The sequence below is a fragment of the Lynx canadensis genome, chromosome F1 (genome assembly GCF_007474595.2).
Source record: "Lynx canadensis isolate LIC74 chromosome F1, mLynCan4.pri.v2, whole genome shotgun sequence".
NCBI classification, from domain to species: Eukaryota; Metazoa; Chordata; class Mammalia; order Carnivora; family Felidae; genus Lynx; species Lynx canadensis.
The window spans coordinates 35,501,857-35,517,305 of record NC_044319.2 but is presented as its reverse complement, the minus strand read 5'-3'; the positions used below and the strand labels follow the sequence as shown (position 1 = coordinate 35,517,305).

Genomic DNA, 15,449 nt, shown 5'->3' with positions numbered 1-15,449 from the left:
TTAAGCTTTGGATCTCTCCCTTGCATGTGCTCCCTCCAAGTCTCTGGAGGAGTCTTAGCAATGTATTCACATGTCATATGGTCTCAGAAAATTCAAGAGAGGAAGGTATGTTAGCTGTAATCAGTTAAGATCAGTGTCCTTGTTCATTCTGACTTCCCCTCCTGGCAGGTGATGTTAGAGAAGCCACAGTATGTGGGAGATCTGGCTAAGGAGCAGTTGATTTGGGGATGCATTTGGCTTTTAGCGATATATATTTCCATGGCTTCTAGTCACATCTGTGTGTGGTTAAAATTTTGCTAGCCATCCTGGTGTGAGAACAACACCCGGGACAGTCCTTCCAACCACAGTGTCGACTCTTGTTACTGGAAGTATGCAAAAAGTAGAAGAGAAACAAGGTTTGAGATGTATGGAGACAGAAGGAAGCGTATTAAAAATTCTTCTGGCCATCAGACTGGAAGCCAAAGATTGGGTTTGCATTAAAATCAAGTCAACATAGAAATACTTATTCAATAATAAATATGATTAGAAATGAATCACATACTTTTTTATCTTCTGATGGGAACCTTGTAAAACAGAAATTATCAGAATTTTCATGTTTGTAGGGTACAAACCTGTCACATACGTCATGCATTCCACCTATCGTCAACAAAAACCCGATTCTGGACAACCATATCAGAGGAAATACAGACTTATCTTTTTATTCTCTTCATAGAAAATAACACTCAAAAAAAATCATTGTTGGGGCGCCTGGATGGTTCAGTCGGTTGAGGGTTAGACTTTGGCTCAGGTCATGATCTCACAGTTCGTGAGTTCGAGCCCTGCATTGGGCTCACTGCTATCAGTGCAGAGCCCGCTTCGGATCCTCTGTCCTCCTCTCACTCTGTCCCTTCCCCACTTGCTTTCTCTCTCTCAAAAATAAATAAAAGCATCAAAAAAATATTATTGCCAGAGAAGAAGCAAACAAAGAGATGTTACATAGTTAATTTATAAAAGTGTTCAGTTATCTTCCTGGATTTCATTGTATGTGGTACTTGTCAGCTTTTAAAATTTGTAATTTGTTATTTCTTTTGTCATTCTTTTTTTAAAATTTTTTAATTTTTATTTATTTTTGAGGGAGAGAGAGAGAGAGAGCAAGCGCACAAGCAGGGGAGGGGCAGGGAAAGCAGGAGACACAGAATCCACAGCAGGATCCAGGCTCTGAGCTGTCAGTGCAGAGCCTCATGCAGGACTTGAACTCGTTAACTGCAAGATCATGACCTGAGCCGAAGTTGGATGCTCAACTGAGTCACCCAGGCGCCCCTCTTTTATCATTCTAAATAAAGATTCACTTTTGCCTCAGTTTTTTACTTTTATTTTAAAATTTCTTTTCTTCAGAAGTACTCTCCCTCCCTGATCGTATGAGCTATAGGCCTCATACAAACTGGGTCTGGCCCTGGCCGGGGTTGACCATCTATCTATTGAGGGTTCAGTGTAAGGTTGTCAGATTTAGCAAATAAAAATACAGGAGCCCAGTTAACTGTGAATTTCAGACAGAAAAGCACCAAAATGTGTTTATCTGAAATTTGAAGTTAACTCGGCATCTCGTATCCATCCAGTGGGAATATGAAAGAAAGAGGAATCAACTCAACCACGGTGGAGGTAGGCAGCGTGGAGGAGAGAAGGGGGCAGAGGGAAAGGAGTAAGGGAGAGACTTCACGCAGGAAGTCACCCAGAGTTAAGTCTTGAAAGCTGGATAGCATTTGCAAAGCAGAAAAGCAAGGGGAGTGCTTTCTAGGTGAAAGGAGTCAGTGAGGTGTCTGGGGCTCTCAAGAGAGATGAGGTTGGAAATGTGGACAAGGTCCTGATTGTGATAGTTCTAAAGTTCTATGGAGAGAGGCTTACCCTTTATCCTGGTGGCCCCTGGGAGGCATGCTGGAAGTTTTAGACTGAGCAGCACCAAGACTGGGTTTGCATTTTAGAAAATCTGGCTGCCTGGGAGACGATGGGTTGTTGGGAATGAGACCAGATCAGTGATCCAGGAAAGGAATGGGGAGGCAATGCTTGGACTCTTTCCATTACCCATCCTTGGTTTCTCCTCTCCAGTCTCTACAGAGGTTGTTTCATGCCATTTGACCCATAGAATCCATTGGCATAAGGTGGCTCTGGATCAGCAGGACTTGACTGAGAGCCCTGCGGGTGAAAAAGAAGGCGTGGCCAGGTGTTTGTGGCATAGGTGCCCAATTTGTCCTTCCTTCCCCCACTAGGCAGGATCAGCCAGTTCAAGTTTCCTTAGGTCATGGACTTCCTAGGAGAAGGCAAGTCTGTACAGCTTGCCTTGGGAGAGTTACATCACCTCCCCTGCTAAACAAGCTTGAGGTTCCCCATAGCTTTGTGTTCTATTCCACTCCACCTGCTATTAAAATGAGAGGGCAGCGTGGGGTTAGAAAGGGCACTGAGCTAGAAGCCAAGAGATGGAGGTTTGAGAACAGAGGGACACTTCCTTGGCATGTGGCAGGAGGGCTGGTTCATGCCTCCATTTGTTCATGGCTATAATGGGAATGCTGAGCTGGGTGCTCTCTGCTATCGTTTCTCACTCTTCTTTCTCTATCCCAAAGGAGAAAATTTTTAGGTTTAAAGTCCCTAAGAACTGGGAGATTTATCCTTTTTTTGCTTTATCTTCAAAGCTATATACAAATCCCAAATGTATCCTTACAATCCAAATGTATTCATCAACACATTTAAGCATTTATATTCTTTCCGTGTTTAAGTTCTTATTTACTTCCCAGATGGAATATCTATTCATCAACATCAACATTTCTTTCTTTGGCAGATCATTTCTCTATCATTCTTTCTAGTGTTGTGAAGTCCTCACAACGATATGCACAAAGTTATTCATACAGACCTAATCCATTTTGTCCAGATCACTCAGTAGGGCCACACTACTCAACACCATGGAGCCTCACTGCCGTAAAAGGCAATGGGCATGGTGCCCTCTGGAGTTGTGCAATGCTTGGCTCATTTTTTGTCTGAGCTCCAGGACTTAGCACTCAGAGGAGTGGGCTGACTGCACTCTTTTATGGAGAAGAAATCGCCCTTGCACTACCATGAATGGTTCATGATGTTGGAGTGGATAGTGGGTAGGGACAGGGGATTGGAAGGCATGAGAGAGCTGTGCCCAGCACATGTCAAACTCAGAACATTCTCCATCCTGGCTCAAAAGCCTTCCTTCACATGCTTTCTGCTTCCCCATGTACCAAATGGGAAATGGAGCTCTGGTATTCCAATGGTTGAGTCAACTGATTCTAGAAGACCCAATTCTAAGGCTAGACATAGCTCTAGATTTATGGGTCAAATCTATAATTTGACTGCTGTCCTGGAAGGGATACCATTCCATTTCAATCTATATTCTTACTTTTTATATTAACTGTTAGGCAGCAAGGCTTAGGATGGAGGAAAATAATTTCTTATTGTCCCTCTTCACTCCCAGTTTAGGGGCTCAAAAAGGGACTGTAAAATTAAAAGGCAAAGTTATCATTTTTTAATCTCCTATTATGGACCAGACCCTGTGCTAAGGGCTTATATATTTAATCACTCAATCTCCACACCCTGCCCACATGGTGAGTATTTAGCAGGCACAATTAACACCACTTTGCAGATGCATACACAGAGGCACAGAGATGAGCTGGCTTGCCTTCATTCTGACATTCAGCCTAAGCCGGGCTGCCTGCAGAGCAATGGTCCTAGCTGCTATGATAACGCTGTGTGCCGGAGGGGAGCTATAAACATATCACATATTTTTCCTTCCTTTGCAAGTTTCCTGATATGACATCTCTGCCCTGAAATGTAAGCTGGGTCAGGACATTCAGTCTGAGCACAAGGGGATGAATACAGGGTGAGAGCCAGCATGGACAGTTTTGCAATCATCTAGAAGGTGGAGCTGGGTCACCATCTGTGAGCTATGAACCAGGCAGCTCAGGCTGTGCTGGGAAAACAGCAGCACCTTCCTGTCCACCCCTTCTGTGGGGAAGCAGGGATGTGTGGGGGGCAGAGCTCTAGACTCAGAAGAGCTTCTTTCTCCCTGTCGGAAGGAACAGAGAGAAACCTATTAACTCCCAATGAAGGTGTCTTGTCCTTTTCCAGGTACCTGGCACACAGCATCAGAATAAATAATATTTATTGAGGACTTACCATGGATCGAGTCCATTAGCTCATTTAGATCCTCATAGTTTATGTTAACTATTTTATGGAGCTTCAGAAAAGTCTCAACTGGCTTGTCTGGTGTCCAACAGAGAAGAGGGAAAGTCAGGACTTAAATCTACAGCCACACTGTGGCCACAAGAATCCACTGTTTCTTACAGCACATATTATTTCATTGAGTCCAAGATGTTGGACAACAGGATTTTTAGCCCCCAGAACTCCTTTCCCTTGCTCTTACCCCATAAAAAGTCCCCAGGCTTCCCTGTCCCTCTTTCTTCTCTGCCAGGGACTCTTTCTTTTCTGCCAGTGATCTGCCCATCACTCCCCAGTCTGCTACATGCAAGGTCCGCTCCAGCCCATTGTCCAAGGAGCCCAGTGGGTCTCTTATCATTGCATCCCATCCTAGAATTGCCTCATTTGGTAGAAACAAGTTCTGCTCGGTTTGGGATTTCATGTTTGGGGAGGGAACTTTTTACATCTCTTCTTTCCCTCACCATCACTTCAAACCCTGGTCCTTGGAGAAGTCATGGTGTAGAGTGTGTACAAATAAAGTGATTTAGATGGAGGCTCTTCTCTTCCAAGGGCAAGGACTCTAGGCTCTGTTCTTGACCCTGCCCCTGGCTGCTCAGCCCCTCTACGTCCTAGCTTCATTTTCTCCCCCTGCACGAATCAAAATGAAGCAGCTCTCCAAGGGAAATGACAAAGAGGGAAGAGGTAATGTCCAAATACACGGTTGCATTTCCGAGGGGAGGAAAATGTTTCTCATAAAGTTAAACAAAATAACGCAGGCAGAGCACTTAGCTAGCGTCTAGCACAAGGAGGTGCTCAACAGCTGTACGAGGCATCTGGCAGATGGAGTGAGCCAGGACCAGGGGCACCTGTAGAGTCTCCTGAGACTAGCTGCTGTGAGGGTGTGGCCATCAGGAGAGAACTTTCCTGAGTTTGCCTGCAGGGTACAGTTGGTGGTATGCCACAGCAGTCAGGAAAGTGACCTAACTTGGATTTTTCTGCCTGGACACAGAATTGCAAGAAATTCTCATTTGCATGGAAATCGGGAGTTTATTCTTCCTAGAAGCCGCCTGTCAAGACCCAGAAGAAAGAGGCATTTCTTAATAATGATTAATCAGCTATATCTCAAGGAAGCAAGAAAAGAGAACAATTAAGGAAATGAGATGCTAAGGAAACAAGGGAGAAAAAAAAAAACAATTTCCCAAGGGGGGGATCCACCCAGTAAACCTTGACAGCATTTCCTCGTATCCACCTGCATAAAAGTGACCGGCCCTTTCCAACTGGCAAAGAGCACCGAGACAGAAGACACAAGAGCACCACTGAGAGGTGAGGTTCCCCTGGGCCCTCACTGGAGACTTTTAGCCAAACCGCCTTAGCCCTCGTCCCTCACTGCTGCAGAGAGGTGACCCGTTGTCATTGTGTCTGGCCTGTGACGTCCTAGGCCCTGGTATTTTGGGGGATGGGGAGGGCTACTCCGTGCAGAGGATAAACCTTCTGGTACCTTGTTCTCAATAAGAAAAGATGGAGAATGGGGAAGAAGGAGGGCAGGAAGGAAGGGAAGGGGCAGGAAACTAATATTTACCTTTTGTTCTAGGAGCCTGTGCTGGGCACTTGGTTTTGTTTTTTTTTTAAGACTTTGCAGTATTAAATAGCTCTTTAAATGTAAAGAGGTTCAGTGGGAGCCCATCAGAAAGGTGCTCCTGTCTGTCTGGTGTGAGCAGATCGGCCGGGATGTCCGGCCGAGGCCCCAACAGGATGGTGCTGTAAGTGGGATGGTCTGGTGGTGAGGACAGCTGGCTTGTCCTCCAGTCCTGACTCCACCACTGGTCGCTGGATGCCCACCTTGGGCAGCGTTCTTCAGTCCTCTGTCTCAGTTTCTTCTTGAACAGAATGCAGGCGGAGACAACCCGCCTCACAGGGTGGTTGTGAGCATTAGATAATTATGGAAAATGCTTGGCACAGTGCCCAGCACATGGGGCACGTACGAGAAACATCAGATACTCCTGGGATGTGAGTCTGCCAAGATGTCTCGGATGGCCTAGGCAAGCTAAGGGAGGCATCTTTCTCCTCTGCACAACGGGGTTCAGGCATGGGGTGATCGGACAACGTTCCCCTGCTTCTGAGAGGTGCCTTGTCAGGAGAAAAACTGGGCTCTCCTCCTAGCCACTTGGCTTTCCAGAAGCATCCTAGTTGCCTTGAGAGGAGCTAGAGCTGCGGGGGACTCTACAGTCTTGCCGGCCAGTGGCGGGGCGGGGGGGGGGGGGTCTCTTTTCCTGTTTTGCCAGAGAGAGGCTGGAAAAAGAGGAATCCAGGCCTTCGGCCGATGCTACCCCTGGGTGAGGCCTCATCCGACACCCGTGCGCTCATGGGGAATGACCGAAAGTGGAGTCGAGAAGACAGGAGGCCACATGGTTTTCTAAACAGGACTTGCTGTCTCTTGGCCTTCTGGAGCCCAGGCATCCCAAGGAAGACTGGGGAGGGGCGGCGGGGCGTGGGGGCCGCCGAGGCTCGCACCCACGCACATGTGCTTCATAGCTGTGGCAGTGGGAGCCAGGGCGAGGAGTTGGGTGCGAGGGCTCTGCAGTCCCCCGGGCTGGCGTCCTGTCGTCCTGTCTCCCGCCCTGCCACACGCGACGCTCACGCCGGCCCACACGCAGCTCCACGGAGCGCAGCGCGGGTCTAGTCACACGCCGCGTCCTGAGGCTCCCCTTTAAGACGAAGCCCTGGGCCGGTGCCGAGGAAGGTCAGGGAAAGAGAGTCCACAAGCTGGGCGATCACATCGTGTGCACTTTTCTCAGCGCGTCTGGGTGACACCGTGAAAGGGGTTTAAGGGCAGAGGCGGAGAGAAGGAGGAAGGCAGGGAGGGTGATGGGATGAGGAAAGACGGCATGTCCGAGCCTGGCCCTGCCGAGGGCTAGCTTAGCTGCAGACATGTCCCTCACAGCCCCTGGCTCGGTGGGTGACAGGGCGGGAGCCCCCAACTTGGCCTCCTCTCTCGCTTCATGGTGGCCAATGGGTTGTTCTCCAGGAGAAGGTGACACCTTCAGAGATGGCTTCAAACGTTTGATTTTAAGCGGACACACATCGAGGGTTTATACTAAAAGGGTGTCGCCTACTTCGGGAGCAAACATAAAAAAACCAAATGTGCTTTTAGGGTTTCTCAGATCTGTTGCCTAATCCCTAGGGCGTATTACCAACCCTGTTTTTCCTATTTAATTTATTAAAAACAATGCTTTTCAACACTGTTGACAAAATGAGCACGTTGAGTCATAATGGAGTGATATCCACACGAATCTACTCTCTGGGACTTGAGAGAGCACTGTCGGGTGCTTTCTGGGGTGAAGGTGGGGGCTCATTCAACTGATTCAAGAAAACCAGAGGAGGAGACACATGACCATGAACACCACAAGGCTGAGGTAGTGAGTCTTGTTTTCTCGGTTGCCGTCTGGGTTGCCTTGCAAGGTCCAAAGGACAGCTCAGTCAAGGGCCTCTACTGCTTTCCACTCTCAGCTCGGCAGTTGACTTCCATCCTTTCCTGCAGGATATGAAGGCACAGCGTGTTTCCCTCTTGCTCGTGGCTGCTGTGCTCTTCCTGTGCTCAGTGCATGCCCGAGGTCTGAGAAGATGTCTGGTTTCCATGGACATGCGCCACGTAGTAGAGAGTTTCCAAGAAATCAAAAAAGCCATCGTGAGTATGGGCTCAGGGTGAAGGTGTGGGCAAGGGGGTGTGTCTCAGTTTACATCTTCATTTGAAGAATGAGTTCTTTTTCGTTATTTTTTGTGCCTCGGGGGGGGGGCATGGAATATTCATGGCTCGTGTCTGTTCTTCTGTTTCTCTCCATAGCAAGCTAAGGACACCTTCCAAAATGTCACCATCCTGTCCACATCAGAGACCCTGCACAGAATTAAGGTATTGGCCCCAATCTGCTTTTCCCTGTATTGTTATTTTTATGGAGCTGTAGCTCCAGGCTGAGAAAGAAATCCCCACCCTGTTTTCTCTTGTCTAATCTCCAGTATTTAATACTCTAAATATTCCCGGTTGCTCACTTGCCAGCTGATGCGTTAGGGCACCCTTGCGTCTCAGGGACGTGGAAGCCTCTTAGGAGGGATCAAAGAAGGATTACTTACCTAGAGAGAGATTGGGGGTACCACACGCTCAGATGGGACAGGCTGCCTGTGGCTCAGGTGATTCTGGAAGGTTTCGTGGGGGAGGTGAGAAAATGAGCAGTGACTTAAAAGATGAGTTGGCTGCGGGTCAGTGGATAAGGGAGAAAGGAGTCTGGAGATCAGGGAGAATATGTGTGAGATCAGTGAATGTGTGTCAAGGGACAGTGAGGCAGCCAGGTTTGTGGCGTGAGGGACACGCAGGTGAATGAGGTGAATGGAAGAGGATGAGATACACTAGAGTCATTTTACCAAGAACCTTAAAAGTCAGGCTGAGCATCGACCTTGTAATAATGCAGGCAATAGGGAGTCACTGTGGGTTTTTGAGCTGAAGACTGTATGACCCCAAGACCTTTTAGAAAGACAGTCTGGTGATGTTCTTTACAATGGAGAATGTGAGGCAGGGAAGGCAGTAAGGAGATCAGCCCAACGGTCCAGATGAGAGGTCTTGAGGGTGTGTTAACAAAACAGTTGACTTATGAGGTGAGAATTCGCTTTACAGAAGGAGCCACTGGGAAGTGCCTTTAAAAATGAACTCCTCCAGGGACGCCTGGGTGGCTCAGTTGGTTAAGTGTCCAGCTCTTGATTTTGGCTCAGGTCACGGTCTCGTGGGATCGAGCCCCATGTCCTGAGCTGATTGTGCAGAACCTGCTTGGGATTCTTTCTCTCTCCCTCTCTCTCTGTCCCTCCCCTGCTCATGCTGTCTCTATCAGAATAAAGAAATAAACATTAAAAAAAAAAAAGAGCTCCTCCAGGCCTGGTAAGCATTCTAGAACGATCCAGTTTTTTTCAGATATTTATCTCCCGGAGAAGGAGAGATAGCTGCAATGAGTTACTCTTTTTTTTTTTTTTTTTTTTTTTTGGCTTCTCTGAGTGAAATGGTTCTTCTAGGAAGTATTAGGCCTGACTTATTTGTAGTAAACAGATGTAGCCACTTACTAAATACTATTCCAGTCAACCGTATAAGAGATTCACAGGATATCCCAGCTGGAAGGGACCCAAAAGGCCACCTATTCCAAAACCAACATTTTCTTTTTTTTTTTTTTAATTTTTTTTTTCAACGTTTATTTATTTTTGGGACAGAGAGAGACAGAGCATGAACGGGTGAGGGGCAGAGAGAGAGGGAGACACAGAATTGGAAACAGGCTCCAGGCTCTGAACCATCAGCCCAGAGCCTGACGCGGGGCTCGAACTCCCGGACCGCGAGATCGTGACCTGGCTGAAGTCGGACGCTCAACCGACTGTGCCACCCAGGCGCCCCACAAAACGAACATTTTCAAATGAGCAAATTGATAGATAACTTGGGCAAAAAAATGACCAGTCGGTGGTTGAGCCAGTGGTTGAACCCCCAAGCTCTCTCTGTCTCCAGATTCTTTCTCTTCTCAAGGTCTAGAAATAGCTGATGTTGGCAAAAAGAAAGGGGTCGATTGGGAGGCAGGTCTTTATCATGTTTTCTCCTTCTCTCCCTGGTCAAACAAAGGTGTGCAACGTTTTGCCCCTTTGGTTGAGGGAACCAGCAGGAGAGAAGGAGGAGAAGGGTTTTGCGTTGCAAGTAGAGCTTGTCGTCTAGGAAAAGCTGCTTGCGGGGCCAAGGAAGCTTTGTCGCTTTCATGCTAATGAAGATAGATGCACTGTTCCCGCTGCACACTCCTCCCTTCTCAGACTGAGCTACAAATCTCCTGCAGAGCAGCTCACTGACTCGCAGGGCAGGGTATAAATTGCTAGAAGAAAACTCAGCCTGGCCAGCTGCTGTGAGCTGTGTCCTAGGAATTCAACACCGTCACCCCCTCCCCCCCTTAGAGAGATATGCACTCTGCCAGCTGCGGACCTGCCCAGATGTGCATTTCTGCAGCTGTCAGTTTCCATCCTTGCAAATCTAAGCTCCATTCAAATGATCCCTGCAGTTTAAAAAGAACAGACCTGTGGTGGGGTAGGGTGGCTCAGTAGGTTGAGCATCCGACTTCGGCTCAGGTCATGATCTCATGGTTTGTAGGTCATGATCTCATGGTTTGTGAGTTCAAGCCCCGTGTCCGGCTCTGTGCTGACAGCTCCGAGCCCGGAGCCTGCTTCGGATTCTGTGTCTCCTTCATTCTCTGCCCCTCCCCGGCTCATGCTCTGTCTCTCCCTCTCTCAAAAATGAATAAACATTAAAAAAAAATTTTTTAAAGGACGGATTGGGGTGGTGGGGGAAGCAGAACAGGATAAATGCAATGTCATTACAATGGTAGGAATGCGTGCCCAGTGCACACCCAGTGTGCAATAGCTATTGACAGTTATGTATGTGTGTGTGTGTGTGTGTGTGTGTGTGTGTATTTATATACATGTTGATGGATGGGAGATGGAACAGAGGAGCAAACTGAAGCAGAACATAAGGAAGTACTTTTCCAGAAAGCTGCTCAGGCATGGATCCTCTAAAAAGGCAGGTGCCTAATTCTGTGGCTGGGTTCCATCACTTGTTACCGTACTTCCTGGCCATCAGAAAGAGGAGGTGAACCGCAATCTCTCCTCAGCGCCCTCGTCACAAGTAGCTTTGATGTGGTAAGAGCAGTGGGACGCTCTGAGACCGATAGGAATTTGAGAAACTTGACTTTTAGCTGTTTCATTCCTTGACGCCCCTACTCAAAAAGGTTGCTGTGGCCCTAAGACAGTAAGAGAAGAGGGCTTCTGGAGCTTTCTCTAATTTGTGTCTGTAGCCCTTAGATGTATGCTGTGTGACCAAGAACCTCCTGGCATTCTACGTGGACAAGGTATTCAAGGACCATCAGGAGCTGAACCCCCAAATCTTGAGAAAACTCAGCAGCATTGCCAACTTTTTCCTCTACATGCAGAAGGCTTTGCAGCCATGTGTGAGTTGCCACATCAGGACCCGGAACATCTGTCCCCCGTCTGCCCCAGGACATGCTGGGCCCAGTCGGCTCTCTGAAATGGCTCTTGGGCCAAAGGAAATCCCCTGCCCTGTCATCCACGGGGAGAACTGTCCAGAATCTCTTCCTCAGGACTTCCTCCCCGCTGATACCCCATCAGACCCGGTTTCCTCACAGATAATCTTCCTGGGGTGACCGCTTATATCAAAGTACTCCTCAAGTAGTCTCAGGGCTGGCTTGTGAGAGAGGCAGGCCCTCGAGTCCAGGCTTATCATAAGCATCTCCCTATCTCTGTAGTTTCTTTGTTTGGGACCCTTTGGGGTTTTCATACCAATTAACCTCTACGTCGTTCCCTCCTATAGTCCATCCCCAAGGGTTACCTATAAATTCATTGTGATCTGTTAAAAACAAACACCAGAAATAAAACTAAACCCAAACGAACCAACGAAAACTTAGACCAGGAGAAATCCTGGGTTCCAGGGCTGTCCCTGCCAACGATCACCTGCGGTGACTTTGTGGCAAATCACCTCTCCTTTCTGTGCCTCGGATTCTAAAATCGTGAGAAGAAGTCATGACCCCTGCCGTACTTGCATTAAGATTCGTTTCATCAATTACTTCCTTAGCTAATCCGATAAATATTTAGGGCCTCCCCTGTGGGGTGTTGCATTCACAGAGTGGTGACCAGACAGATTTGGCGCCTACTTCCCTGGCCCTTCCCGTCGGGTGAGCTGTAAACCCAGAAAAAGAGCAAAAGCCCTGGCAAACACAGGGTGACTCTATAAACAGACTCTACTCCCCCTTGCTGCTCCAAGCTGAGTTTACCTACCGGACCCATCTTGGGGAGAAGGAGGAACGTCACCCAGCAGGTGGAAAGAGCGGGCTGGGTGGCAAGGTCCTCTGATGGGTCCTTCCTTCTCTCGATCACAGCAGAAGCAGAGGCAGTGTCACTGCGGGGAGGAAGCCACCAACGCCACCAGAATCATCCACGACAACTACGATCAGGTAAGGATGGGAGGGGGAGGACGCGGAAGGCGGAGGTGGAACGTGACACCCTGACAGGGAGGGGGCCAACCCTTCGGCCCCCACTCCCCCCCGTCGCTCATGGACTCAACAAGAGTTTATTGCCGGTCTTCCCCATCCTGTGTGTCAGCACAGTGTGTTGGTCTTACCCCCTTTGCTGATTTGCTGGGCCCCCCTTCTCCATCACGCCTCCACAATCTTCTTCTGACCTCACATATCAGAACTAACCTGCGTTCAGTTTTGAGGGAAAGCACACACTACCTCCGATGGGTGTGATCCACAGAGGGAACAAAGATCCCCAGCGAACCGTAAGCTGCGGTGCACGGAACATGTTACCTGCCAGGTGGCACTGTGGGAGGTGACTGCCACCAGCACTCTGGGGGTGACAAAGAGCAGTGCTTCTCCCATACGCGCAGACGTAGAATGCACATTTCATACAGAGATAGAGGGGACAGACTGTGCTCCTTACAGGCATCCTCCGGAGACTTTGTCAAAATCAAATACAGGTTCTGGCTTAGGAAGTCTGGAACGAGGCCTGAAATTCTGCATTTCGACCACCCTGCCAAATGATGCCAATGCTTTGAGTCAGAGCGAGAAGGCGAGAGGCCGTTCACAGCCTCCTCGTGGAGAGGCTCCATAGAATAATATTGTAACAATGGCTAAGACTTTGTATTGTCCTTACCACGAGCCAGCTGTTGTTCCGATACAGTACAGGTACTAACCCATGGGCTGCTCATAACCGTGCTGTGAGCCATTATCTACATTTGACAAATGAGGGAGCTGAGGCACAAACAGGTGAAGTAATTTGACGAATGTAACCACTGCAGCCAAGTGGTGGGTAGGACTCGATCCCGTGCTCCCTGGCTCCACAGGGTATACTTTTGCATCTTACCATCTCCTTGCCGTCTGCTGGAAAGGGGCGGAATAGGTCAGGAGACCCGAGTTCTAGTTCCCGTTCTGCTGTCTGTGTGACGTTGGGGAGGACACTTGTCCTTAGGGGCTTTGGTGCCTTCATAGGTCAGATGGGGACAACGTGTTACCCTACCCACGGGAGAACACCGCTGGGGTTGAGACTTCCTCAGGGAGAAGTAAAGCAAGCTGATGGGAAAAGGAAAACAAACAAAAGAACTGGCCAGTAAGGCCTGTGTGTGTGTGTGTGTGTGTGTGTGTGTTTCTATGAAAAAAAAAAACAACACAGGAAAAAGAAAAACAGAAGGCAAAGAATGAAGAGTTTTTCATTTTATTTATAAGTTGCTGACATGATGTAACCGCTTGTTTGGGGGAAACAATTTGGGTTGGCTGCTAGAAAAATAATTTGGGGTGTGAACGCTCTGCCAATATAATTGGTGAGTGAAAGGAAAGCCTCACGGGGCCTGGAACATGGGGAAAGCGTTGCCGGCTACAAAGCCTAGAAAGGCAAGTTCTGACGATGATTTGCCTGGTTGCAGCTGGAGGTCCGATCCGCGGCCATTAAGTCTCTGGGAGAACTGGACGTCTTTCTGGCCTGGCTTGACAAGAATCATCAAGAAAATTCTGCTGCCTGAGGACCCACCTGGGAACCTGAAGGCCCAGGGAGGAGCGCCCCCCCCCCCCCCCCCGCCAGGCTTTCTGAGGGGAGGGAGAAGGGGGAAGACCCCGTTTTTATGCAGATGAGGGTGATTTTGAAAAGACCTCCCTTGAGCTTTCGGATTCTCTCCCCTGGGGCTGGGGTATTGCAGGGAAAAATCTAGGTTTCAATGATCTGCTTGCACTTGCAAGGCCCACCGGATGGGCCCGGACTGCTGATCCCACCTGAAAGTAACCAAATAATAGTCTGCTGTCATATTTATGATGAATAGGTCTGCCGAAACGTCCCGAGGGCCACCATGGAGGGGACGGGTCGGCTTCCCCCTAACTTATTGTGCAGTTGTTTTTCCCATGACTGTGATGGGAACAGAACGATACCTTGTAGTGCATATTGTACCGACCGGTTTTTCCTGAATAAACTCCGTCCTCTCTCAGTTAGTGGAAGTGTCTTCTCATTCGCCGAGGGCCAGTCAAGGAATCGTAGTGGTGAAGATTAGAAGTGAAAGAAGCCTTATGGGGCGCCTGGGTGGCTCGGTGGGTTCAGTGATGGCTCAGGTCACGATCTCTCAGTTCGCGAGTTCGAGCCCCGCATCTGGCTCTGTGTTGCTTGAGATTCGCTGTCTCCCTCTCTCTCTGCCCCTCCCTTGCTAGCTCTCTCTCTCTCTCTCTCTCTCTCCCTGTCTCTCAAAATGAATAAATAAATACTTTTAAAAAAGTGAAAAGGCTCTTAAAGAATGCACATAGGTGGGGAAACTGAGGCTAGAGAAGGCTAAGAATCACTGAGTCCCAAAGTGAGTCAGTGAAGAGATGGGCTCCACACTGGGTCTCTGAAGCCTCCATCCAGCACCTGTCCTTCCTCCACCGATGATCAAGGAGATGGATGTGGGGCTCCAACCACCAGCAGGTTGGTATCTCTCCTCTTCTGAGCTCCATTCTCCTCTCTCTCTCTCTCTCTCTCTCTTCCCATTTCTTTCTGTCATTTCTTTCTTACTGCTCCCAGCCTAGATACCTCTTTTCTGACCCTCAATTCACCCTCCATGGGTATATATGTTGTGCTAGAGAGAAGGTGTTTCCAACAGAGGGATGACTGTCCCGGCGAAAAAGTATTTCAGCAAGTACAGCCCAGAGCAGGGGGTATCGGGCACCATCTTCTAGAAGGACATTCCTCACATGGCTAATGGCAGTAACAACCGTCACTGAGCACCTGCCATATGCCAGGTGCTGAAAGAAGCACTTTATATGCACTACCCTGGGTCAGCATCTATGGTGGAACTGGCCGGCTGAAGCATCCTTTCTTCCTGAGGAAGAGATCTCGCAGAACATGCTAGAGTGCACAGAGCAGGATCTCTGCAGTCGGACGGACCTGGTTTCAATCCTGTGTGACTCCGAACAAGCTACTTAAGGTCTCTAAGTCTCAGTGTCCTCTTCTGTAAAAGGGGGACCATGACAGCAATCTCCAAGTGTTGCTGAGAGCACCAAGTATGGTGAAGGGTCCCCAGGAGCCCCAGCAGGGCGGGGGCCACACAGCATGGTGTAAAGAGTGCCCACCAGGAGTCATGATCTGGTGTCGAGGCTTCTCCTGCCATGAACTGCCCAGGGCAGGTCACTAAATTTCTTTGGTCCTTAGTTGTCTGGAAGGTGGACACAGAT

At 48.8% G+C, this 15,449-nt stretch overlaps 1 protein-coding gene across 1 annotated transcript; it reads left to right on the top strand.

Moving 5' to 3' along the window:
- The first annotated feature begins 7,724 nt into the window (after positions 1 to 7,724).
- On the top strand, positions 7,725 to 13,883 carry IL19 (interleukin 19). Its single transcript, XM_032591856.1, has 5 exons — positions 7,725 to 7,873; positions 8,030 to 8,095; positions 11,043 to 11,195; positions 12,141 to 12,215; positions 13,682 to 13,883. Exons 1-5 carry the CDS (start codon positions 7,730 to 7,732, stop codon positions 13,775 to 13,777), a joined length of 534 nt encoding a protein of 177 aa, XP_032447747.1. The 5' UTR covers positions 7,725 to 7,729; the 3' UTR covers positions 13,778 to 13,883.
- Positions 13,884 to 15,449: the final 1,566 nt, after the last annotated feature.

Coding starts and splice junctions, on each gene's coding strand:
- IL19 (XM_032591856.1), top strand. CDS start 7,730: ATGAAGGCACAGCGTGTTTCCCTCTTGCTCGTGGCTGCTGTGCTCTTC. Junction 8,096..11,042: donor AGACCCTGCACAGAATTAAG/GTATTGGCCCCA, acceptor TTGTGTCTGTAG/CCCTTAGATGTATGCTGTGT. Junction 12,216..13,681: donor TCCACGACAACTACGATCAG/GTAAGGATGGGA, acceptor GCCTGGTTGCAG/CTGGAGGTCCGATCCGCGGC.